This window comes from Choloepus didactylus, chromosome 2 (genome assembly GCF_015220235.1).
Source record: "Choloepus didactylus isolate mChoDid1 chromosome 2, mChoDid1.pri, whole genome shotgun sequence".
NCBI lineage: Eukaryota > Metazoa > Chordata > Mammalia > Pilosa > Megalonychidae > Choloepus > Choloepus didactylus.
Genome location: NC_051308.1, coordinates 213376315 through 213402210, shown reverse-complemented (window position 1 = coordinate 213402210; position 25896 = coordinate 213376315). Strand labels below are relative to the sequence as shown.

General features: G+C 40.7%; 1 protein-coding gene across 2 annotated transcripts in view; it reads left to right on the top strand.

Moving 5' to 3' along the window:
• THRAP3 (thyroid hormone receptor associated protein 3) overlaps positions 1 to 25896 on the top strand; it is a 78962-nt gene extending 53066 nt beyond the window's left edge. For both annotated transcript variants that reach the window (XM_037827715.1, XM_037827716.1), the window contains 10 exons: positions 6681 to 6849; positions 10826 to 11728; positions 13249 to 13962; positions 15129 to 15301; positions 16057 to 16168; positions 17093 to 17177; positions 19139 to 19326; positions 21724 to 21922; positions 22344 to 22487; positions 24303 to 25896. In XM_037827715.1, coding sequence (XP_037683643.1) covers positions 6713 to 6849; positions 10826 to 11728; positions 13249 to 13962; positions 15129 to 15301; positions 16057 to 16168; positions 17093 to 17177; positions 19139 to 19326; positions 21724 to 21922; positions 22344 to 22487; positions 24303 to 24524 — 2877 coding nt within the window. In that variant the 5' untranslated portion in view covers positions 6681 to 6712 and the 3' untranslated portion in view covers positions 24525 to 25896. The remainder of the gene's footprint in view (positions 1 to 6680; positions 6850 to 10825; positions 11729 to 13248; positions 13963 to 15128; positions 15302 to 16056; positions 16169 to 17092; positions 17178 to 19138; positions 19327 to 21723; positions 21923 to 22343; positions 22488 to 24302) is intronic.

The following is a 25896-nucleotide window of genomic DNA, read 5'->3' as shown; positions in this document are numbered from 1 at the left end:
TGCTTTTCTACCCCTTACTATTCAGAGGCACATAGAAGCAGAAACCAGGTTCATAGCCTTATCTAAAACCCTTTATGAATGATGAATTTCTTTCTGTATTTGTGGGTCTGTGTCTTGTTTAAGAATATCTGATGAACTGATCTTCTGTTCTGTTGTTCCTGCTTGTATGGTGAAGAGAATGGAGAGTGAAGAGGAAGTTTAAAAGAGCCTGTTTATTCAGTTAGCAAATACTGATTGTCCACTCCATGGCCAAACACTGTCTAAAGCACTGGAGATAAAATAGAGAGCAAGTCAGAGACGGTCCCTGATTGGTTGATTTGGTGACCTCCTGGATTTGGTCTTGAATTGTTCAGTTTATTTGGTAGGACTCTTGTGCTATCCAACAGTCATCAAATGTAGTGCCATCTAGTCTGGAAAAGTGTGCTATCCTCTTTTTTCCACTCTCTTAAGGTTATGTTAGAGATATATAAACAGGACTAATCTTGAAACCCATTTTAAAGGTAGGTGTTAAGAGAGAGAATAGTTGAAAGTCAGTTAATGTAATACACCATATCAATAGAATAAAGGACCAAAACCACATGATCATTTGCATAGACACAGTAAAACCATTTGACAGAACACAACACTCTTTCATGATAAAAACATTCAGTGAACTCGGAATAGAAGGGAATTTCCTCAATCTGATAAAGAGCACCTATGAAAAATTCACAGTTAACATCATACTTAATAGTGAAAGGCTGAATGTTTTTCCCTTAAGGTTAGGAACCAAGACAAGGAAGTCTGCTCCTGCCATTTCTATTCAGTATTGTACTGGAAGCTTTAGCCAGGGCAGTTAGGCAAGAAAAGTGAAACAAAAGGCAAAGGAGCCGATTGCAAAGAAGTAAAACTATCTCTTTGCAGATGACATGATCTTAGTTATATATAGAAAATCCTAAGGAATGCACTAAAAACTATTAGAACTAATAAATGAGTTCAGCAAGGTTGTAGGATACAAGATGAATATTTCAAAAAATCAGTTGTATTCTGTACACTAGCAATGAAAAATCCTAAAATGAAACTAAGAAAACATTTCCATTTCCAGCAGCATCAGAAAGAAAAAAAAATATCTAGGAATAAACTAAAAAATAGCACAAAATTTGGACTCTGAAAACTATAAAACACTGCAGAAAGACATCCCAGGTTCATGGCCATAGGCAGCATAAAAATCCTTTGCTAGGCCATATATTAATTTTTAGATTTGAACTCCATGGTCCTCCTGTTTTTAGGTGGATATTTTTCTTTAGTTAATTGGTTTCGGTCATTAAATCAACCTTCTCTTTCCCTGAACTTTGAGAAAATACAAGTTCTAATGCTTCAAGTTTCCCCCTTTCAGTATTTATTAATTACTAAAAACTCTTGTTTACAAACTTATGTCATAGCTGCCTTACACATTTCAATATTTCTGCATATCTTACAGTATTTACTTCTTAGGGACTTCCCTAAGAAGATTCTAAGTCTTATGCTAAGATTTTTGCATTTGTTTTTGGAGGAGTGTTTCCTGGGAAGATTTCCACAATGATTGTTCTTATCCTTTGTCATGACCGTTAGTTTTAATTTAGATGGTGATATTTATTGACCATGCCCTGAAATTCTCTAGGCTTAGATCTTACTTGGCTCCTATAACCCAAATTAAACAAAATAAATGTTCCTTTGTAGCGTTCCTGCTTCTTTGAATTAACACTTGACTTTTGTGTTAGGAGGCCATGGAATAAGAATTGATAGTGAAAACTTCATGATGTTAACACATTCTAATAATTACCTCAGAAAATAAGATAAAGCCACCTTTGTATGCTTTATTGCTGCAGGGCAGCAACTTGTGGCTAAGAAAAGAGTCTTGTGTTTAGTAGAATACCCAGCACTTTGTTTTGTCTTAAATCGGTTATAATATGAACATTGAAATGAGTTAACACATGGGAGGTGCTCTGAGCATATTCTTTAAGGTACAACAAGATCTCTTGAAGAAGTTTAGTATCCTGTGAGACAGTAAATTTGATATTCATGAGAATGAGGAGGAAAAAAAATAGTTTTGCCCAGCATAGCACTGCAGACATTAAGTTACAGCTGTGGAGCCACTCCAAAGAGTTACGTAGAGATATCCAGAGATCAAACTAGTCACTTTAGGCTTGAATTTCCATATTCTTCCACGGGTTCGGAGAGCTTCAAAGGACTTAGTTTTAACTGATTTTACAGATTAGGAAGACTTTGGGTCTGTTTTTATTTTATGTGATTTAAAATATATATATATAATGCTTGCCTTTTTAATTTACTTAACTGGTAAATTCTTTTTTTCTCATAAAATTAAACAGCTAAGCCTTTTTCTGAGAAGACCTTTTTGAATATGAACCTTGTATTTGTGGACTGAAGGATAGTTGTGTAGTTTATATTTGCTTCAGGGCTGCCAGGGTTGGAACCCTTCAAGTGGGCTTTTAAGAAGTTCTCTTTGGCACTGCTTAGTTCTGGGAACCCAGCCCCTTGCCAAATAAGAGCCTTTGAGTAGGACACCTTCAGATTTCCAGTCATCAGGGTAACCTATAGTGAATATTCCAAAATGTTTATTCTGTTGAATTTAGCAGATACCCATCATGTGCTAAGCACAATGCTGTCATGGTCACTAGCGGATCAAGAAGAAAGGAAAAATCTGGAGTGAAGAGGGAAAGGAGTCATTTAATTTTCCTTATGTTTGAAAGAGTCTGCTTTGGAGAAGCTTACTTTGGTCTCCTCTGCCAGTATTATTTTTCTTGGAGATGAAAAATAAGATATGTGTTTTTAATGATACAAAAGCCATGTAATTATGTATCTTAAGTCTGCAGGTTTTTTTTCTTGTGTATGTGTTTTTGTTTTTTGTTTTTAAATACAATGCATTTTACCACTCAATGTATGTTCTTCCAAGGACTATTGTTCTTGGTAGTTAAGCAGTGGTCGGGGTGGAGAGAAGGCTTGGGCTTTGCAAAGGCTGATAGGTCTGGAAACTACTCTTTCAGGTGGCTCTGGAGAACAGTTTGAAAACATACCTTTGCTCTAAGAGACAGAATCATATCTGAAATTACTTCAGTAGGCTATTTAAAATTCTACACTTGGGTTTTAAATAAAAGGGGTATATGAAAAAAAGACAACAGTAGTTGTATAAATGTAAGATGGAGGAGGAGGACTTCTTGCAGCTGAAGAAGGTTTTATGAAAAAGGACTTCATAAAATGCTTAGTGACTCTGTACTCACTGTGAATCAACATGTGATGTGGCTGCCAGAAAGACTAAAATCTTAGGATGCATTTTTAGCATCTAAATAGCTCTGTATTAGACCACATTTGGAGGATTATGTTAAGAGTTGAGTGTTGCAAGGAGGGAAGGCAAACTGGAATTGATTCAGGGGCAGATATGTGAGGATGAAACCATGTCATCTGAGGACTGTTGAAAAGTTGAGGATATTTGGATTAAGTACATTTTGCAGGCCCTTAGCTTGGAGTTTAGGAACCAGGGTCCTGTATTTCTGCTTCCTTAACTTGCTGAGCACATACCAGATGTAGTGATCAGTACTTGTTCACTTGGTGGAATCTTTTATGATACTGATATGGGAACATGGCTGATACCTACCTACCTTAATTGTGTTCCTGTTGTGAGAAATTTTTTTTTTTACCTACAATAGTTGTATTTGAGAGGGCATGTTTTTAACCAAGACATATTTCATGGCCATGAGCTATGTTAAGTTATGCCATAGTTCTACTGTAGGGACTGGACTTTTTTTTATAACACCTGTATAACAGCATCTCCAGAAAGAGCAGGCATTATTTAATAAGCCTAGGTAAATTTAAGTTTGAACAGAAACCAGACATTATACTCAACATGTAAAAGGTGCTAAACTGATTCCTAAGATGGTATTTGCCTGACCCACTTCCCATTATATTTTTTAAACATGGACATGGAAGCAATGTTAAAAATAGAAAAAAGATTTTTAATCAAATGAAGTTTGAAGACCTTCAAAATAGAATTGAGAGTTGTTTTGAATGAACTAGCAACAAGGATTAAAATGATTTCGGTAATTTAATCAGTTGTTCTTAGTGTTTATTGTCCCTGTCTTATTCTGAAATGTATGTCTAGATACATATTTATGTATATTGGGAGCAGAAACGTCACATCTTTTGGACACCTCCATTTCTTTTCTTTTCACGACTTGCTCTTAGTCTTCAAGCGACAACTTAAATGCTGCCTCTTGGCCATCTTATGGAAACAAGTCATTACCACCCTGCATCATCTGTGCCAGCGTTGTGTACTCTTTGTCTTCTTTTCTAGTACTTATCAGAATTTGTAACTATGTTTTTCTCTGCTTGCTTGTTTATTATGTGTCTGCACCTCTAGATTATAAACTCCATGAAGGCAAAGACCAGGTCTGTTTTAACTTAAAATGTTTATCCACTCTCTAGGGTCTTGTTCAGTGAGTTTAGTGGTTCAGTGATTTATTTCCAACTGTGGTTTTGTGTTATTTCACTTAATTTATTGGGTGTAATGATGTTCTTGAGATTAATTTCAATTCACATTAAAGAAGAAGCTCCAGGAGTAGAAGTGGGTGTAGGGTATTCTGGTTTTGAGTTTACTTGTCAATTCCAGTAAGTTTAATATATGTAGAATTGCTAAGTTTGGCCCAATTTGTATTTAGATGACTTTTTCTTCCATCTTCATGAAAATTAGCTTCTTAGTTTTCCAATTTATGGGTGTAGAAGTGAATGTTGCCTGTTCCTTCACTTGTTGCCCAACCCCCCCCCTTTTTAATGTAATTTTATTGAGATATAGTCAGATACCATAAAATCATCCAATGTGTACAATTGGTTGTTCATAGAATCATCACATAGTTGTGCATTCATCACCACAATCAATTTTTGAACATTTTCATTACTCCAAAAAATAAGAATAAGAATAAAAATATAAGTAAAAAAGAACATCTAAAACATCCCATCCCCCCATCCTACCCCATTCTTCATTTAGTTTTTGTCCGCATTTTGTCTACTCATCTGTCCATATACTGGATAAAGGGAGTGTGAGCCACTAGGTTTTCACAGTCACACAGTCACACCATGTAAGCTACATAGTTAGGCAGTTGTCTTCAAGAATCAAGGTTACTGGGTTGCAGTTTAACAAGTTTCAGGTATTTCTTAATAGAAACTGAAAACTAAAGAGGGTTATCTATATAGCGCATAAGAATGTCCTTTAGAGTGACCTCCTGACTCCATTTGAAATCTCTCAGCCACTGAAACTTTATTTTGCTCTATTCTCCCCTTTTTGGTCAAGAAGATTTTCGCAGTTCCACGATGCCAAGTCCAGGCTCATCCCCAGGAGCCATGGCTCACGTTGCCAGGAGATTTCCATCCCTGGGAGTCATGTCCCATGTAGGGGGGAGGGCAGTGAGTTCACCTGCCGCGTAGGCATAGAGAGAGAGAGAGGCCACATCTGAGCAACAAAGAGGTTCTCTGGGGGAGACTCTTAGGCACAATTATAAGTAGGCTTAGACACTCCTTTACAGTAACAAGCTTCATAAGGACAAGCCCCAAGATCTAGGGCGCATCCTATTAAATTGTTAGTCTTCAGAGTTTGTTAGAGTATCGGTAGTAAACCGGCTAGGGAAGTTCAACCTTTCTGCATTTTTCCCCAGTTCCTTAGGGGGTCCTGCAAATACATTTTTATTCTCTGCCGAAATTACTTTGGGATGTTTTGGGATTTCCCACTAACCTATACAAACCTAACAGATCTCACTTCCTGTTCATAGTTAATGTAATTATGGTGTTTGAATAGCCTGACTGTACAAGTTAAATTACTTAGTGTGCTGCAGAAAATGTAGATCCTGCACCAAATAAACATCTCTTCCCTTGGTCTCACACAGAGGTTGACGTTTTTAAGACACAGTCAACATCGTCCTTTACCCTTTGCCCTGATTTGCCTTAGTCCTAATGAGATCTACTTCATTCAGATCTCAAACTGAAGTCTGAACTCTTTTTCAGCTTGGCAGTTGCTGTATGAGGTAATACTGACATTCATAGCTGCTGAGCTCTAGCTCTGAGTTTCAGGTGTCACACAGTCAAAGTTCCAGAGACCAACCAGGTTATACACAAAGAGTTCAGCATCTCAGAATTTAGAGATAACCATTACAACTAAGGAATATATGTGACTGCTGTAAGAACTTACAATCTAGGGACCATTACAATAAGCATTCCCCTAAGCTGTAGTCTAAGAATCAATTCTGAGTTTACACATTATTGTTACATTTCTTTTTCCCCTTTTGGTCAAGAAGGCATTGTCAGTCCCACGATGCCAGGGCCAGGCTCATCCTGGGATTCATGTCCCACATTGCCAGGGAGACTTACACCCCTGGAAGTAGTGCCCCACATAGAGGGAGGGTAATGAGTTTATTTGCAGTTTGGCTTGGAGACAGAGACCACATCTGAGCAACAAAAGAGGTTCTCTGTAAGTGACACAGACATAATTATAGGTGGGCTTAGCTTCCCCTTACAGAAAAGAGTTATAACTCCTTCTTTGGAAAGGGCAAAGAGTTTTTTTATATCAGTCATTTCATCTGATTTTTAAAAATTGTTTCTAAGTGTCTAGAGAAGTTCAGATTTGCAGAGACTCACTCATTTGTTTGAATATATTTACTTAGGTGTAATTGAAACATTGACCCTCTCTTCAGAGATGTCAAAAACAAATAAATCCAAGTCAGGATCTCGCTCTTCTCGCTCAAGATCTGGATCAAGATCTCGTTCTCGTTCATTTTCGAAGTCTCGATCCCGAAGTCGATCTGTGTCTCGTTCAAGGAAGCGCAGGCTGAGGTAAGGGGGTGTCATTGTATTGTCTGTTGAGATACTCATTGCATCAGTCAGTGTGGGTTTCTGAAGATCTTTTGTTAAGACTCTCTCCTCGAGTGTCAAATGGGGTGGGGCGGGGAGAGGTGACTTGAGGTGGAGTGTTGGGCTGTAAGATGTCCAGTTCTCTTCAGAAATTACAAATGCAAATCAGCATTGATCACTGTGTGGTTTGCCTAATTTCTTTTCTCCTCTGCTAGCACATACTATTTCCCATACACTTTAGAAGAAAGGATTTTTGTTTTTATTTGAGCTGCTTGCTTCAAATCTCTGCCCCTGATTGTTTTTCGCTGATTTATTTTTGAAGGTTTGGACCACACTTTGTTTGCATCATTAGAGTAGAAAGGGTAGCTAAGAGGATTCATACGTAGTATGATCACCATCGTGAGGAGAAAAGCCTTAACCCACTAAAATTAATTAAACTTAAAACTTATCAGGAGTCATTTGCATATACCCAATGTACCAATTACTAACAAGCTGCATCTGTTTAGTAAAACACTTCTAAAAAAAAAAAAACAAAAATCACAATTGTGGGCATCATTTTGTCTTACTACATGTGAAAATAATTATTTTGAATTTATTGCCAATATTCTTTAATTCAGTCAGTTTTCACACCTTCAGGTAGATTTCCCTATTTCAATTGTGTTGGAATAGGATGCCAAACCTCCAGCGTCTTTCCTCTTTTGATACATTGTGAGTTGGGTTTTTCATTCTTTCGAAGTGTTTTAATTTTCTTTTGTGGGTACTTAAGAACCCTTCACTGGATACACGTTTCTGTATGTGACTTTGGGAAGTGTGGTTGATGCAGTTTAAGTACTAAAGGGGGATCTTTGCATAATTTTATTCTTTTTGTCAGAATTGCACTAGGCAAGGAGATAATTTCTCAGTTTTGCCACTTGGGATGCCTGTGGTTTATTTTAGATGAACCTCTAGAATCCTTTTCTTAGATGGAATTTTAAGTAAACCTCAGAAAAGGTCATTGATTAAGCTTGTATTCTTGATGGTCTCTGTAGCCCTATAGTACTTCAAAAGAGTCTGTTTCTGGTGGGCAATGGTTTTCCTCCCAACAAGAACAAGTTAATTCTTTAATGGAATCTAAGAAGCCGCCTGAAAAATTAATTTCAGACCAGAGGTTAAACAAAAAGTATAGCTGTATGTAAATATCGATGGCTCCAATCTAATGTAGAATGGGAGGTTATAAATTTCAAGTTTCTCCCTCAAACAAAAGAAAGATTAGATTAAGAAAAAAGATAACATGATACTTTGAGGGTAACCAGACCTAGCTTTTGTTTCTCTCTACCATGCTTTTGGGCATGCATTTTCATATCAAACTTTGTTCAAGCTCTAAGCTAGTCTGTGATCACCCAATTGTGTCAGAGTCTGTGTAAGTAAAATTTCATCCCACCTCCTCACCCCTCCCCCAAAGAGGAGGAGAAAAACTCACTAAATATATGTATTCATCTACCTCAGGAAGTTGCTATCAAGACCATTGGACTGAGCAGAGACATTTGAGTAACTCTGCCTTGAACCCAGAGTCTTTTAATTTTGGTGGTTTAAACTTTAGTTTAGCTTATTTTGTTTTGAAAGGTATCTTTTAAAAAGTTAATCTGGTAAATGAAAATTTAAAAATTGGTCCCAAAAGAGAAGATTGTACAGCTAAAACAAGAGACAAAGCTGAATTGACATAAATCAAATTGAAAAATGTTACCCAGCTCTGAAATATTTATGACAACTGGAAATCTGGGTGGATCTGTGGACAGCTCTTTTTCCTCCTCGTATGAATCATGTGGCATGGTCACTAACTTAGCAAATGAAGGGAAAATATCTTAGGCAGGCAAAATGTGCCGTCTACATGTGCTGTTTTATATTTCGAAGATTATAGAATTGAAGAACTTTTTCCCACTAGAAAACCTGCTTTTTTACTTGCTTCTAGTCTGATTTCTCTGTTCTTTAGAAACAGATAAATTTGCCACTGGGTGTTCAATTTTTATTTCTGGCTTATCTGTTTCATAGTTATTTTTTTTTTCTTTTGTTTTCCTTCTCCTACAAGGAAACTGTACTATCCAGAGAGTTTGAGAAACCATGCCTTTAAATTAACTAACTGCTGAGTTCTACAGATTTGGAGAAAATTGATTTGTTTCCTTGTATTTCAGACTGTATCCTTTTAAGTGACTTCTCGTAAATAACTGCGTTTGCAATCTGCAGAGACTCACGTTCCTGCATCTGTACAATGACTGGGTTTTGGATGCAGTATGCCACAGGGCGCTCACTAGTAATTGGTAACAGAAGCAGCAGTAGCCGGCTGAGGATGGGAGCATGCATTAAACCCTTTCAGTGCTGGTGGTGGATCATCTTCCTCTAGCATAGCTTTTTAATTGGGTTGGACTCAGTTTCATAGCTCATCTGCCTCTCCCTTCTTTTCTTATATTGTTGTTACTGTATTCGAATGAAAAAGTATGAAAGGTAAGTTTTTTGTTTTTTGTTTTAATTGTACTAAATAGCAACTATTAACAGTAAGATAAGTCTTTGTCAGTTGCTTTTGTTCTTGGGATAGCTAAGCATCTGAGCATAGTCGATAATAAATAGTGGAAAACCAACCCAGTTTATCTTCTTTAGATTAAATTGAATGTAACTTTCTCTTTAAAAGTACAGTTTTGTTTAGTGGTTAAACTCTGAAAGAACCTGGCTCATGTGTAAAAGGCATTATTTTTCAAAACACACAAAAATGCATCTGTTCCCTTTCAGGCCTGAAATGAGATGGCTTACCAATAAACTGAAGGGTTTTCTGTTTGCAAAGAAAATATTTTTAGAAAGAGTTTTCTAGTAAATTTTGTGTATGTATAGCTAAGTATTTAGGAATAGATGTTAATGTTAATGATACAAGCTATAGTTGACAAAACAAGTGGTATCAAGAACTCCAGTGTATTTTTATACCACCAAATATATAGTTTTTGACTTTTTGATGGAAACAAAGCTCCCTGTCATCAACAAGCCTGGCATTCGTGAATGTGTAGTTTTTACATAAAAGTTAGGTTACTCTTGAAGCCCTGTGGTTCTGGAAATGTGCCTTTGCCTAATTAGAATTCTATATTAAATGAAGAAGAATATAATGCTGGGTTTCAGATTGACTTGAAATATGTGCAGACTGGGGGTGGGATCTGCTTTTGTAGTTTCTCTATAATTGGGTACCCTGTGGTCAGATGGTGCCCTCTTGTGGCACCTACATAAGAGCATGTAGCTCAGCCACAGAAATTTGACCTCCTGGGGAGGCCATTTCCAGGTTCCCAGGAAATAACCAATATTTGTATGCATTGCTGATCTGATTTTAGTAAATCCTCTGAACAGATGCTTTCTCCAAGTTCCTATTTAAGTGCCTATTTTGGTTTGTTTTTTTTTTGGTTTTTTTTTTTTTTGGTTTTTTGGTAAATTGTATTTTTACTACATGAGGTCTTAGTGGGAACTAAGAAATTAGCCCTGCACAAACAGAGGTGAATATGATGGAGAGTGGAGAGTTAAAACTGTCTAGGGGCCAGGGGACCTGAATAGTTAACTTGTCTGGCACCACAGCTTGCAGCTCTTCATCACTTCCAGTAACCTTGGGACCTATAAAATCCTGTGCTTGTGAAACTCTGAGCAGTTATTGTGCCATGTTAAGATGGTCGTAGTTTAGTTTACTACATGAAGAAAATTTTGATTCTTTCAGTCACTGTAGAAATACATCTTCTTTTTAAATGTGCTACAGCATTAATGAGTGATTCTTATTTATATTTTTGTATTTAATATGGGCTGCAAATTGTGGGATTAATATTTAAGTTTGTTTCTTTGCTTTGAAAACAAAACTGAAAATGAATAACACATAAGACATAACAGGGATTTCTGATGCTGGGCCTTTATTGAATAAAAATGCTTGGGCTAAAAATTCAAACATTTCTCCCCCTTCCAGTTCTAGGTCTCGTTCCAGATCATATTCTCCAGCTCATAACAGAGAAAGAAATCACCCAAGAGTATATCAGAATCGTGATTTCCGAGGTCACAACAGAGGATATAGAAGGCCCTATTATTTCCGTGGGCGCAACAGAGGCTTTTATCCTTGGGGCCAGTATAACCGAGGAGGTTATGGAAACTACCGCTCAAATTGGCAGAATTACCGGCAGGCGTACAGTCCTCGTCGGGGCCGTTCCCGATCACGATCCCCAAAGAGAAGATCCCCTTCACCCAGGTCCAGGAGCCATTCTAGAAACTCTGATAAGTCTTCCTCTGACAGGTCAAGGCGCTCCTCATCCTCTCGTTCTTCCTCCAACCACAGCCGAATTGAGTCTTCTAAGCACAAGTCTGCAAAGGAGAAGAAGTCCTCTTCCAAGGATAGTCGGCCGTCTCAGGCTGCTGGGGATAACCAGGGAGATGAGGCCAAGGAGCAGACATTCTCTGGAGGCACCTCTCAAGATACAAAATCATCTGACAGCTCGAAGCCGTGGCCAGATGCCACCGGCTACAGTGCTGGTTCTGCCAGGGCCTCTGCTGTGTCTGATCTGAGTCCCCGGGAGCGAAGCCCTGCTCTCAAAAGCCCTCTCCAGTCTGTGGTGGTGAGGCGGCGGTCACCTCGTCCTAGCCCTGTGGCAAAACCTAGCCCTCCACTTTCTAACCCATCCCAGATGGGCTCGAGTCTGTCGAGTGGTGCTGGGTTTCAGGCTGGGACACATCAAGGTCAGTTCGATCATGGCTCTGGGTCTCTGAGCCCATCCAAAAAGAGCCCTGTGGGTAAGAGTCCGCCAGCTACTGGCTCCGCATATGGCTCATCTCAGAAGGAGGAGACTGCTGTTTCAGGAGGAGCAGCCTACACAAAAAGGCAAGTAACCTCCTTTCCTCTGCCTGGTAATGTTTTTATCTCACCAGCTGGCAGTTTGATTGTAATGTGATCTGAGATGGGGCTCTGATTGATGGTAATAAGGTAATCCCCATTTCTTAAACTTTTCATTAGCAAACTTTAAAAGCATCACCCAAGGAAACCTTTAGCTTAACACTAACTTTCCTACCTTCCTGAATTTGTATTGCAGCATAAAGTTTCTTTAGCCTACTCTGTAGTGATGTTTTCACATTTAAAATTTGCCTTGGATTCTACCAATGTAAGCCAGAAAGCAGTAGAAATTTTTGGGTCAGCTACCAAAAAGATATGGTCTTTGCCACAGTGAATGGCTGTTGGAGCTTTTAGACCCTCTAGAACCCACCATCTACTTTGATTGATCTGCATCAGCCCATCATGGTGAAGAACTGCACCTTCACACCCTCCAGTTGAGACTGGGCCGAATGGGAAAGTCCAAGGCTTAGTCCAGGAAGGCCTTGTTTTAAAACCACAAGGTGGGCATATGTCCCAGTAAAGCCAACCAGGCTGCATATTAGGAGAGGACATGACAGTGCTCCATCTTTCTACCCCCCCGGGGGACATGGTGAGTGGACTGAATATTTGTGTGGATGGATGGATTGATCGGGATTGCAGAGAGATTACAGGGCAGTTACACTGGAACCAGGTTGTGGTCCAGAGGGATTTACCAGGCAAGTGTTTTCCCTTTTTCTTTCTTTTGTCTTACTAGCACATTCTTTGATATCTTGCTATGCTTTGATTCTTCTTTGCTGTTTTAACGCAACTATAACTTACGCTTTCTCCATGAGTGGTATATGTGAGATATTCAGAATCTGTACTTTCTAGCCTTTAGTAAGTCTGCTTTAAAATGTGAATTTATTCCTTGCCAGGACTGTGGATTTCATTAGAAGTCTTGATGAGCGTGAACTCGGCTTTTCCATGAGAAACAGTATGATGAGTTTGCCCCCTGATTAACATGTATTGTGTTTTTATTTGTTTACAGTACATTTCATATTCAGATCTTCTAGGTGACTTGCATCAAATTTGAAGTCTCTTTTGAGACTTAGATTTCCAAATGTGTGTCGTATAAAAGCAAAACAGTCCAAGTTTCAACATTGTATGTTAACTTTGCTGAAAGCAGATTTTAAGTGACTGAGTGAAGGTTGGGTAAGATATTTTTTTCTCCCCCTAGACCACATTAAAGGTAAGTAGGTTTAAAAAAAAAAAAGCCTTTTTTAAGCATCCTAAAAATAACTTGCTATTCTGTTGCTTTTGTAAGATGCAAGTCCATGGGCCATATATTTTTCTTTTAAATGCCAAGTTCATAGATCTGTGTAGGTCAGTTAAGAATTAATTGGAATGTAACCATATAGAAAGTCCTTTGGTAACACTGAAGTCTACCAGACATGTTTGTTCTGAGAATCAAAACCAAAGATCAGATGGTACTATTTTAGAATGGGTTGCTTAAGAAGTGCTCTTGTGTATCTCCCTTGTGTTTTTATAACTAGGTATCTGGAAGAGCAGAAGACAGAGAATGGAAAAGATAAGGAACAGAAACAAACAAATACTGATAAAGACAAAATGAAAGAGAAAGGGAGCTTTTCTGACACGGCCTTGGGTGATGGGAAAATGAAATCTGATCCATTTGCTCCCAAAACTGATGCTGAGAAGCCTTTCCGGGGCAGTCAATCTCCCAAAAGGTATAAGCTCCGAGATGACTTTGAGAAGAAGATGACTGACTTCCACAAGGAGGAAATGGATGATCAAGATAAGGACAAAGCTAAGGGAAGGAAAGAATCTGAGTTTGATGATGAACCCAAATTTATGTCAAAAGTCATAGCAGGTGCAAACAAAAACCAGGAGGAGGAGAAGTCAGGCAAATGGGAGGGCCTGGTATATGCACCTCCAGGGAAGGAAAAGCAGAGGAAAACAGAGGAGCTGGAGGAGGAGTCTTTTGCAGAGAGATCTAAAAAAGAGGATCGGGGAGCGGCCAAGAGAACCGATAGTGGGCACAGGGGGTTTGTGCCTGAAAAGAATTTCCGAGTGACTGCTTACAAAGCAGTCCAGGAGAAAAGCTCATCACCTCCCCCAAGAAAGAGCTCTGAGAACCGAGAGAAGCTGGGAGCCAAAGGAGACTTTTCCACAGGGAAGTCTTCCTTTTCTATTACTCGAGAGGCCCAGGTCAATGTCCGGATGGACTCTTTTGATGAGGACCTTGCACGGTGAGATATAGTCCTTGATCATCAGGGCTTTAGTATCCTAAGTGCTGTCTTCTAACCCCTCTTCCTGAAGACTTTCTGGACCTTGTGTATTTCCCCTTGCTAGCCAAGCTGCCACCCTCAAGTCCTCCTGTCTTCATTGGAGGGTGTTTGTCACTGAGCATTTATGTGCTAGGGCAGTATCACAGTGTGTCTTTTCATTCTTCAGGGACTGATTTTCTTGGTTCCTGGGTCCCCCTCAGGTTCTTTCTTGCTCTCTACCCATCACCCCTGCTCTCATCCTGTTTCTTCCTAAGTGTGTTTAAGATATTTTTTGCCTGTGAAGCTGTCCATTTCTCCATGCTTATCTGGATCACTGAAGTCTGTATTACAGTCCTCACAAGCAGATAATAGCGATTTTAGAGTTGGGGGTAATGGGGTGGTGGATCTGTCTCTTCCCCTCCCCAACACACATGCACACAACACACATACAACACACGCACACACACAATTTTAGGAAAGGGTGGTGAGGCCCAGGCTGATTGTTTTTTACTTTGCCTGGCCAATTGGTAGTCTGCCCGAACAATGTTTTGTCCACATCCCATCCCTGCTTCTTTGTGTCATCTCACTGAATGGCCCTGGCTAGCCAAGCTAGTTTATCTTTAAAAATACTTTCCCATCTCTTGTGTAGTTTTCTTTTTTACAGTTCTGTAGATTTTAAAAAACATTTATCGTGTTAACATGTATACAAGTTTCATAAAACTTCCCATTTTAACTACTATATCAAGTATATGATTTATATTGGTGGTAATTACAGTCACAAAGTTGTGCTACCATCAGCATTATCCATTATCAAAACTTTCCCCTCACCCCATCCAGAAACTGTATGTTGTATATTTTAAAACTGGCAGTGACCCCTTCAGCAAAATCAATGAGGTTTGCTACTCATATTTGTTCCTATCAAAGATCAAAAAGAAGTGAGAAAAAGCAAAGAGCAAGATCTGGGTAACCGTTTTCCATAGTTGTGGTGTGTTGAGTTACACTGAATGTTTTGTAGGAAGAGAAAAAGGAGCTTTATGGATAGATTTAAAGCTCCTTGGAGAAAACAAATACTACTCTTTGGGTGAGGTTGAGTGTTTTCATTTTCTGTATATCTTATTACCTTGGGCCTCCCTATGTTTCTTTTTCAGACCCAGTGGCTTACTGGCTCAGGAACGCAAGCTTTGTCGGGATTTAGTCCATAGCAACAAAAAGGAACAGGAATTTCGGTCCATTTTCCAGCACATACAGTCAGCTCAGTCTCAGCGTAGCCCCTCAGAATTGTTTGCCCAGCATATAGTGACCATTGTTCACCATGTTAAAGGTGAGTGTAGACTCCAGCCTGCTTCCTGCCCCCCATCCCCCATACTCTTAGCTTCCCCACTTATAAGTGGAAGGACAGCTAGGGGAATAAAGGATCCTTTTGGGGCTCTTTATTTCATCTAAAGGGCCTTAGAAGTTAAGAGCTGGCTTTGAAGGACGTTCCTTCTAGGAAGTTTCCTTTTTTTTTTTTTTTTTTATTACAGAGCTGAACATTTTGAAATGCTAATGAGACTAGGTAAAAAGCCTTATTGTGAAGGTTTAAGTTGCTTAAAAATTTGGAGTTAGGGAAAATGGCTTTTCTGGCACCTCTGTCTTTTTCTTTCTGGGAGATGGAAGCCTTATAGTGATCTCTTGCAGACCTTCTGGTATGAGTTTCTTCTCCAAATCATTCTGCCATCTCCTGGCAAGTGGAGGTGGGCAGTTTGGGGAATAGCGTAGAGAAATGATGTAAAAGCTGGATTGGGCCAGCAACAGGTTGCATCTCCAGCTTACCTCAGGCAGAAATTGGTGCTGTGCTTCAAAACGAAGTAAGCTCCAAGTTTCTCTGTCATTGTGTCCACGTTCTAAGACAAGGGAATCACGATGGGAATCCTGTACCTAACATTGGATTGTGTCTGTACCAGCCTTTTTTCTTCCCTCTTTTCCGTATGTTTGTGACTACTTCAGTCACATCGCTACAGGTTTATACAACGGAGTTGAACCTTGTGTCTGTCTTTGGTAGCATAATGTATTGTGTGTTTCTTTGAATTCCCACAGAGCATCACTTTGGATCCTCAGGCATGACATTACATGAACGCTTTACTAAATACCTAAAGAGAGGAACTGAGCAGGAGGCAGCTAAAAACAAGAAAAGCCCAGAGATACACAGGTGAGGACCTCAGCCTTACACTGGAGGTTGTAATCAAAGAGTTTACATCAGATATTAAACTTGGCTCTTTTTTGGCCACATTAGATGCATTAGGAGCAGCAGAATTTAGGACCACGTTGTCCAGAATCTAGGATAGTTGCAAGTGTTTGTAGCTGAGAGTAGAGGGGAACATACTTTATAGATGAACCCTCTGTATTATTCTTGGGACTGGCACCTGGTAAACCTGTGACCACTGTGCTTTCTATAAATAGAAGAAACACTAGTTTCTTTAAGCAAACCCATGTACTTAATATATCCTTTCTTCTTTTGGAAGAATTGGCAGCAGGGGGGGGGATGGAAGAGTTTATAGTATTACCGTAGAGGCAGATCTGATGAATATCCTGGTTATCGGAATCTACTCAGCAGATGGGGATTTCGTCTAGAAAGAAAGATGGCCTTATCTTCAATTCCTTAATGGTCAACTCATGAATCTCTTGCAGTAGGTTGGAAGACCATGTTTGTACAACAGTCTTGGATTAAGGGTCTGTTGGAATGTGTGTGCCCCCGGTCAGTTTTTTCTGACCTATACCTAAATGTCATAGGGGAATAGTGGGCCGTTGAATTCTAATTCACAAGATTGAGACTGCTCTTTGAGGTTAGCAGGGCCTAGATGGTCATGATGTGATCTTGAGATTAATAGGCATGGCTGTAGTCTGTCTGCCTGACTGTAACCTTACTGCAAGGGGACAAGCAGTGCTTTTGAATTTGACAGGAAAGTTGGGATTTACTATGTTTATGTGAGTATATAAGTAACATGTAGGTCAGTTATGAAACATAATGAAAAGGAATGCCAGTGAATTCATTACCCAATCTAAGAACTAGAGTATTACCAATACTATATACACACAACGGAATATTATACACATTTTGTATTTTCAATTTTAGGAGGATAGACATTTCTCCCAGTACATTCAGAAAACATGGTTTGGCTCATGACGAGATGAAAAGTCCCCGGGAACCTGGCTACAAGGTGAACTGTTGATTTGATCAGTAATTCAAACAAAATGAGTGCGTTGGGCATGAACTTGACAGAAATGTGTTTGTTTAAATTACTCTCTACTTAAGTTTGTGTTTTTCTTTTAAGGATGGGCATAATTCTAAAAATGAACTACAAAGGGTTAATTTTTATTAAATGTATCAACAACCTTTGTGAAGTGGTTAGAATATGGTAAATGACCCCAAAGTCTATTGAGGTGAGCTTGAGAAAAAAAAGAGAGGAGTTTTGGAACAAGTGCCCATGATGAGAGAAGAAACTTTTTGTGATATTTTTCTGCTTGTAAGTATTATCAAATCAATTGTATACATGCACTATTTCCAACCATGATTTCAAAAAGACATGCATGTCAGAGGAGAGTAAAATATTCATATCTTAACTAAGTAGACTGTTTAAAACAGCTAGTCCAGCTTTTTCTAACATTGTACCATATCTATCATCTGTTGGTTAACTGTTACTTTAAAGCTAAACATTATTTTTATAGTGATAGCCCAGCAACATTTGCAGTGTGATGTGCACGTAAACCCTGTTAAGAGGTTTAGAGGTTGTATGCAGTCTTTTCCTATTAAATACTAGATATGGTTTTTTTTTAAATCTTAAGTATTTACTGACCTTCGTTCACATATACAAATGAAATTTAAAATTACAGATGGCTGTTCGCACGCTGCTGAAACCTTTTCTAAAAATAATAATTTTCACGTTTTCCAAACAAATTTGTATAATTGGTTGAATGTGATGCGAGGCACTCTTGCACAACCTCTCTTCTCTTCCACCCCCCTTCTCTCTTTCTCTAAGTACCTACCAGCTTGGCACTAACCATGTGAAACCCAAGGTTTTGAAACATCGGAAGAGATCTCATCCTCCATGTCTCAGAAAGCCAACTCATTAGAGGTGCTGTCGCACTGCCTAAGGGAGCAGCGGCTGCATTTGTCTTTTTTTTTTTTTTTTTTTTTTTTTTTTTTGTCTTTGGAGGATACAGAGGCCCCATTCCCTCCCTCAAAAACACAGTGATAAAAAAACAGTATACCTCCTTACTGCCACTTCTGCTGCTAATTAAAATTAAACTTTATTGCAACAAAAAGTTTAGTAGTTCATGTAAGTAAAATGTTAGTACAGAGTGAACCGCTCATTCCTTCCTTTTTTAGGGAGGCTTACTTCCATGAGGCAAGTCCTAACATGATGTCCCTGAAATCACCTTCTATCTTTGCTCTCACTGAATTTCTTGTTGTTAAGAATTGTTGAAAGCCATTGCTGTGATGTCTCAGGGTGTTAAGTTGCTGTTTCCACTGCTGGGTTCATACAATATCTGCAGCATACACTGATTTGTTAAACTCCCTAGAAAGTTAGCAAGAAAGTGTCGTTCCCCCACACACACACACACTTTTGTAAACCTAGACCTGGTCTTACCAATAACTCAGTGTTTTAGAAGGCTGCCTAAGTCTCCCCTTGTCTCTCTCTGGACGCAGTACCCAGAAGTCATTTAAAGTCAAGACTAAGCCGTGGGTGGCTGCTACAGCATGGGTATGGGAAGGATAACATGAGCAGTACTGTCAGGGTTTCCACTTTTAGTGGTGACAAAGTCTGAGCCAGTCTAACCAACCAAATTCCAGAGCTGATTTTGGCCTTCTCAACTTGTAGACTAGGCAGTCGTTACTGAGCTACAGAGGAAGCACAGAAACAAAGCAGGAACAATGTATAATCCTTCTAAAAGGCTGCCATCCTCTTTATTTTAGAGAATTGGCTTGGGCTCTGTGAGGGCTCCTCATGCAGTGACTCTTGGGGGACATCCTGCATCCCTCCCAAGGTTGGGTGAGGTGCCTCCCGTTCCCGGTGCTTCCTCTGCACCACCACATTGGAGTAGAAACCACAGTTTGTGGGGTGGTTGAGCTGGCTGCCCTGAATCCCAAAAACCTTAATCTTGACTTCTCTTTCGGCAGGCTGAGGGAAAATACAAAGATGATCCCGTTGATCTCCGCCTTGATATTGAACGTCGTAAAAAACATAAGGAGCGAGATCTTAAACGAGGTAAATCAAGAGAATCAGTGGATTCCCGAGACTCAAGCCACTCAAGGGAAAGATCAGCTGAGAAAACAGAAAAAACTCATAAAGGATCAAAGAAGCAGAAGTACGTAACCCCTGTCTGTCGCCCCATTCAGACTCTTTGTAGGATCTCTTGTCTCCTCCTTTCGGGCTGTACACCAGACCTTCAGAACCAGAGGGTTTGGGGTTAGGAATGATAGCAGCTTGCACAGCTTCTTATTTTATATGGTGTAATGGTCAAGTAGGGCCCCTAGTTTGAAAACAAAACTTCTGCCTCAAGGTAAGTGTGATCCTGGTCCAAAGAAGGCCTCCTGGGAGAGTGACAATTAATCTGGATATAGGGATGTTGTGGCAAATCATTTGGAGATTCCTTTTGCAGCTGTTTTTATCATTTGTGTGTATTTCTCTCTCATCACTAATCTTCATGCGAAGGTTGTATTTTAGAAATGGCTCATAGTCATTGTCAGGTAATAACATTGTATGGTCACAGAAACAGGGTGGAACTATAGATAGGATGAGATAGTTGCTCTTACATTTTAAACTAGTTTGGAAGACAGTTCTAAGAGAAGTGTTCTAAATATTCTTTAAACAAAGGTAGCATTGTTGAACTTTGTAGGACAACATTCATGCCAGCAACCTGATGTTTTTATTTACATTTTCGAAAGTTCCATAACTTTGCAGTTACACCTCATTAAAAGTAGCAGAGTTTAAGCCCCACACCTTTTGGAAAGCAACACTCTTGCTGTTTCTGAATTTCAACATTTTCATAACCATTTTCTGATAATAGCCCTTTGAGATAAATTCAGTGGTTTTGGTGTGATTCCCATTTTGCCTTTTGAAAGATTAAAAGAAGCTAAGCTTAGAATGACTTGTCTAAAATCGTACAAACATCAAACTCAGATCTTCTCTTCCATTTGTCTCCCATTGGACTGTGTTCCTTATGCATTATGAGCTCCCACAGCTGTCGGGCCTGCTTGTAGATAAAAGGAGCTGATCCTTTTCGACAGGGCATGGAAGTGATGGAACATTGAGCCCTCACGGCTGTCACTGGAGGAAGGAGGCAGAAACTCTTAAGCATTTCAGGATTGGGTTTGGGGAAAAAGTCCTGATTTCTCTCCCTGGAATACCTGCCTCTGCTTCTGACGTGCTGGGTGACCTTGAACAAATCCTGTTCAACCCTAATTTCCTGTGATTTGGGACAAGAAAACAATAGTAGATATGACGGTGTTCTCATTAACTTATCACACTACAGTTCACAAGAGCTCTTTCTGATGTAATTCAAGAATGCCTTTCCCAAGGTCACACAGCTAGTAAGTGGCTGTGTTTTGACAACATTATTTTTGAAAACTTCTTGAAATGACACTGATTTCTAATGGAGTCAGAGTTACACATCTGAATTATAAGAACTCCATGACAATAACTTAGATTTCCCCTTTATAAGTAGATGCTAGAAAAAGCCAGTAGGATTCAAATATTTTAAGTTTTTAAGCTTCTCAAGTGTGTGTGTGTGTGTGTGTGTGTGTTTGGGTGTGTGTGCTGAGAGGTCCTTTTCACAATGGAAGAGGACCAAGAGAAGAGAGGGCAGCAGATGACTGACACTTGCCTGGCTCCTCCCTTGGAACCCACCCCTCCTCCTGAGACTGGCCCTCCTGCCACCTCAGAGGCAGCCAGTAGCCTCCACTACCACATGGCAGGGCTGGCACAGACCTCTACTGCAAGGACAGTGACTCATCACATTAAGCTAATTTGCCCTGGACTGTAATTTCCCCTAAATGAAGAGAAGGAGAGGGAAGAGTTTCTTCAGATCCTGTGCTTTATAACACAACCTGTTTGGACTTGGTGGGAGGCAACTGGTGCAACAGTGGTGTAATGAGAGCTCTGTTTGAATTCAGGTTCCACTCAGTTCTGTTACCCGAGTCTCCCGTTTTTAAAAATAATATTGAATAATCAGTTGCCATTAATGCATTTCTTGCATGTCTACTATGTCACTATAAAGTGTTTAAACACATTTATTTAAACTTTAGAGTAACCTGATAAGACAGTATTATGCCTATGAGAAGTACAAGTAATGTAAAGCACTAACAGATGATAATATATAATGCCTCTGGCCCAGTACTAGATCCTTGGTAGCTCTTAATGAAGTGTTGGTTTCCTTCCCTCTTTCTAATACATGCAGGTGTATATGGCTGAGCTCCTAGAGTCCGTGAACTGTTCTTTGTTTCTCCTCCTGTATCTGTCCTGTGTTCATCATAGGCTCAGAGGGAGATGTGTCATTGAACTGACACAGAATTGGGGGGAACCTCCCTGGATACCCTGGGTGGGCAAGTTGGGGGTGAACTGGGTTTTTTTTTACGGTTACTCGTCTTCAGTTTCTTCGTCACAGACACACTTCTGATGGCCCTGAGCCACCATCCATGAAGCTCCAGCTAAGGGCCCTACCTTAAAGGCTCATTGACTTCCCTGGCTCTTCCTGTCTTCATAGGAAGCACCGGCGAGCACGAGACCGCTCCAGGTCATCATCCTCTTCTTCCCATTCATCCCACTCCTACAAAGCAGAAGAGTACACTGAAGAGACAGAGGAGAGAGAGGAGAGTACCACGGGCTTTGACAAATCGAGATTGGGGACCAAAGACTTTGTGGGTCCAAGCGAAAGAGGAGGAGGTCGAGCTCGAGGAACCTTTGTAAGGCTCTGCCCCTTCCCCCTTTGTCCGAGTCCCTTGCTCCCACCAATTCTGCTTTATTAGGATGCCAATTTTGTTACCTCTGATACTAGTAATTGAGTCTATAGGCCCCTCTCCAGTCCCCCAGGCTTTCCATTTTTACAGTCATTTTTCTGTCTATAATCACTTACCTAGAATTTCTCCTCCTTTTGACTCTTGCTGTGTGTAGGGAGGGCCTCGGGTGATGTTTATCTTCTGTCTAGGCTATAGAATTGAGATGAGCTGAAAGGGAATGGCTAGAAATCAATTGACCAGCATATGATGGGAAGGCAGCTGTCCATTCTGTGCTAGAAGATGTTTAAACAGAATGCAGGGAGTTGTTTTTCTTCATTCCTGACAAGGTCCTTTGTTCCTTCCACACCCCCACATTTCATTGCCACAGCAATTTCGAGCCAGAGGAAGAGGCTGGGGCAGAGGCAGCTACTCTGGTAACAATAACAACAACAGCAACAATGATTTTCAAAAGAGAAACCGAGAAGAGGAGTGGGACCCAGAGTACACACCCAAAAGCAAGAAGTATTACTTGGTATGTGTTTGGGGATTACCAGAAAGGGCCAGAAGGCCTTTGGCACACATAGTCGCTGATGCTGAGGCTTTAATTGGTCTGTCTGAAGCGGTGACTAAATATGTGTGCACACATATTTGCACATGTTGGGGGATGTGCACTTGGGCATTAGAGTGGTAGCTGGGTGGGTGTTTTCTACAGAGAGGCAGTGCTGGCCTCCAGAGAGTTTACCATCTAAGATGTTATGGATTCCAAAGATAATCAGGGAGCTCTTGCCCTTTTTGTCTGTGAACTTGTTTACCTGCTCCCCTCTCAGCACCCTTCCAGCCTCTACCCAATGACGCTCCCCTGATGCTGCGGTTCCACTGTCACTCCCAGTACAAGATTGACAGTGAGGAAAGACAGCTCAGGATCTCTTTGAGAAAGGAGGTCTGTCTCCAAAATTAAACGCCACTGGGGCTTCTGTCATTTAAGCTATTGGTCATTCCCAGGCACCTGTGGGCCTCCTTCCTTCTCTCAGGTTGGGGCCCTTCTAGGCTGGTTTATCTAGCTGCTGAGTGAGCTTTCTTGCCCTTGCTATGTAAACTGCAGGCTCAGATGCAAGCAGATGTGACTCGGGGTGTTGTAACTGAGATAAACTTGCTGCTGAATCTCCATCACCCACCTGAAGGGCTGGGGTGGAGCTGTATTGTCTCGTGTGGCTAGGCAACAGATGGCTGTGTGAGTGACTGTGCACAGCCACTTTGCTTTTCTAGGACTGCTGGGAACTTTTGAGATACCTAGAGCACCCTGATCGTATCTCTAGGGAAATGCAGATATCTGGGCCCAGGATGGGTACTGGAGTGGAACTGCTGTAGGGAAAAGGATTAAAAACCACATAAGGCCCCTTTCCCCTTACTCCACCTGCCACCTGAAAGAGAGCGTGGTCAACTTGATTAATTTAGGTTGGTAAGCTAGCTCAGCTCTAGTAGTAAGCAGCTGGCACTTTAGCCAGGCTGAACCCAGAACCCTAAGGCCCTTGCCTGTGTGGTCTGTGTGTATGCATGAGGGTATAGGGAGCATACTCTTTGAAGCCATGTTATCAAAATGTTTGCAGTGGATCGCTCCTCTCTCACGAGGTCATCAGAGCAGGGATTATTTGAATTGAAGGTTAAGTGGTTTTTCATCCTTGCATAAACCTGAAGAGGACAGATACTAGACAGGAAGCCTAGGTTCTGGTCCTGCCTCTACTGCTAACTGATTGGAGACCATGAGCAGGTATTTGGCCTTGCTGTCACTGCCTGTTCTTGGCAGGGGGGATGGGAAGAGTCAGGAAGGGCTGGAGCCTAGCTGTGTATTCCAAGAGTTGCTTTCTCTAGCTAACTGACTAGCAACCCAGATCAGGCATGGTTTCATATTTTGGTGTGATTGGTTATCTGAAACTCATCCTTTGAGAGATGCTGTGCTAAATAATATGGAGTTACTTAAAGTTCTTAAGCTTCAGTTTCCTTATTTGCATTGTGCAGGGGTACACGGTTGATAATGATAGAGTAGATGTGAGAATTGAGAGAGACCTAATGTGTATAAAGGTCTTAGTTCAGTGCTCAATAAAGGTTAGTTTCGTCATTGTCATTATGGTGTGCAAGTTATTGCCTAATCTGTGTCATCCAACTGACTTGTGGCTCTGTATTAGTGGCATTTTTCGGAGTGGCAGGGACAGGAGAAGGGCAGAAGAAACAAAAGGCTGGGTTGGGGCACGGATTCTTTTGGAAAGGCACATTGGTATGGGTGTCAGAGAACAGGGTGCTGGCTGTTTTTGTACATTCCATCATTGATGACAGCTTTCTTTTCTCTCAGCATGATGACCGTGAAGGTGAAGGCAGTGAGAAGTGGGTGAGCCGGGGCCGGGGCCGAGGGGCCTTTCCCCGGGGTCGGGGCCGGTTCATGTTCCGGAAATCCAGCACCAGCCCCAAATGGGCCCATGACAAATTCAGTGGGGAGGAAGGAGAGATTGAAGACGACGAGAGTGGGACAGAGAACCGAGAAGAGAAGGACAATTTACAGCCTACAGCTGAGTAGGGGCCACTCTGGTGGCCCCTGCCCAGGGGAGAGAAGCGCTGGGAAGATGGCTGGTGAGGAACTAAACAGAGAAGCCTCAAAGATTTTGAAAATCCCCCCACCCATCACTAGCCACACGGAATGCTACAACAGCCAAAAGCATCCCTGGCGCTGTGTACCACTAGATGGAGGAGGCCGTCCGTGAAGCCTGGGGTCATGCCCAGCTCTTCAGCAGAACGCAACACATTGGGCTTTAGCTGTATTTCTCATTTATTGTTGGTGTGGGGTGGGGCCTAGGGTGGGGAGGGGAAGAGCAATGCTTGGATTTTGGTTTGTTCCCTATTAGAAACCAACAGTTTTGTTCTTAATTTCATTTTATTTGGAGCTAAGAGGACTAATTTGATTATTTTCTATCTCTTCCTCCCTTTCCTGATTTTAAAAGCCCTTCCTTTTTTTTAGGCATATGTAGTAATATTAGCAAAAGATTTAATTTGGGCAACTTTGATTCTTGAAACAGAAAACAAAGCATGTGAATAAACATTGAAGTGTTCACCTCAGTTTGGGACCAAACTGCTTGGATCTTTGTAAAAACCGGTTTTGTATGTCGTGGAGGAGTTCAAGGCCTTTCTGACCACCTTGTGTTCCCCTTTTCTGCGCAGCCGTGTATCACATGGTGTTGCTCTTGACCACATCCCACCACCTACTCCCCATCTTTTCTGCTTGCTTCTGGGCTGGGCTTCCCATCCTCCACCAGCAGCTCCAGCATCCTGAACTTTCTAGTTGTGCTGATCGTCTCAGCAACTGGGGTGGAAACTAGAGGGCAGTTTCTGGTCAGTTTTCTAAGAAACTTCTGAAATTCTATTATCTTTACAAATACAAGATGAGAAAATAATTTTTTCAATATTTTTTATTAATCTTTTTATAAAATGAAAAGAAACTCCTAGGATCGAATAAGGAAGGTGGTTGTGGCTGGGTGGGTTGTGGGTTTTTTGTTGTGTAATTTTTTTGGGAGGGGGGTGGTATGATTTTTTTTTCTTCTTTTTTTTAAACCTTAAACTTTTTAAGTTGAAACATTCTCAGATATTTGGGGGGCAGGGAGGACATCCTCTGAAACCGGGTCCTTGTGCTTGCCTTCTGGGGAGGCGGTCCTGAGCAGGTGAATCATATGGCATTATGCGTATGTTATATGGGACTGCACCCACCTCTTCCCCCCTACTTTGCCTCTTGGGTTGTTGTGCTACTTTCCCCTTACTTTGCTACATTTCTATAGTTAAGTTGGTGGTTTTACTTGAATGATTCATGTTGGGGGTGGGGGGGATGAAAAACACCCTTAAGACTTGTTTCAAACTCCTCCTGCAAATAAAAAAATAATAAATGAAGTGGCAGATGTAAA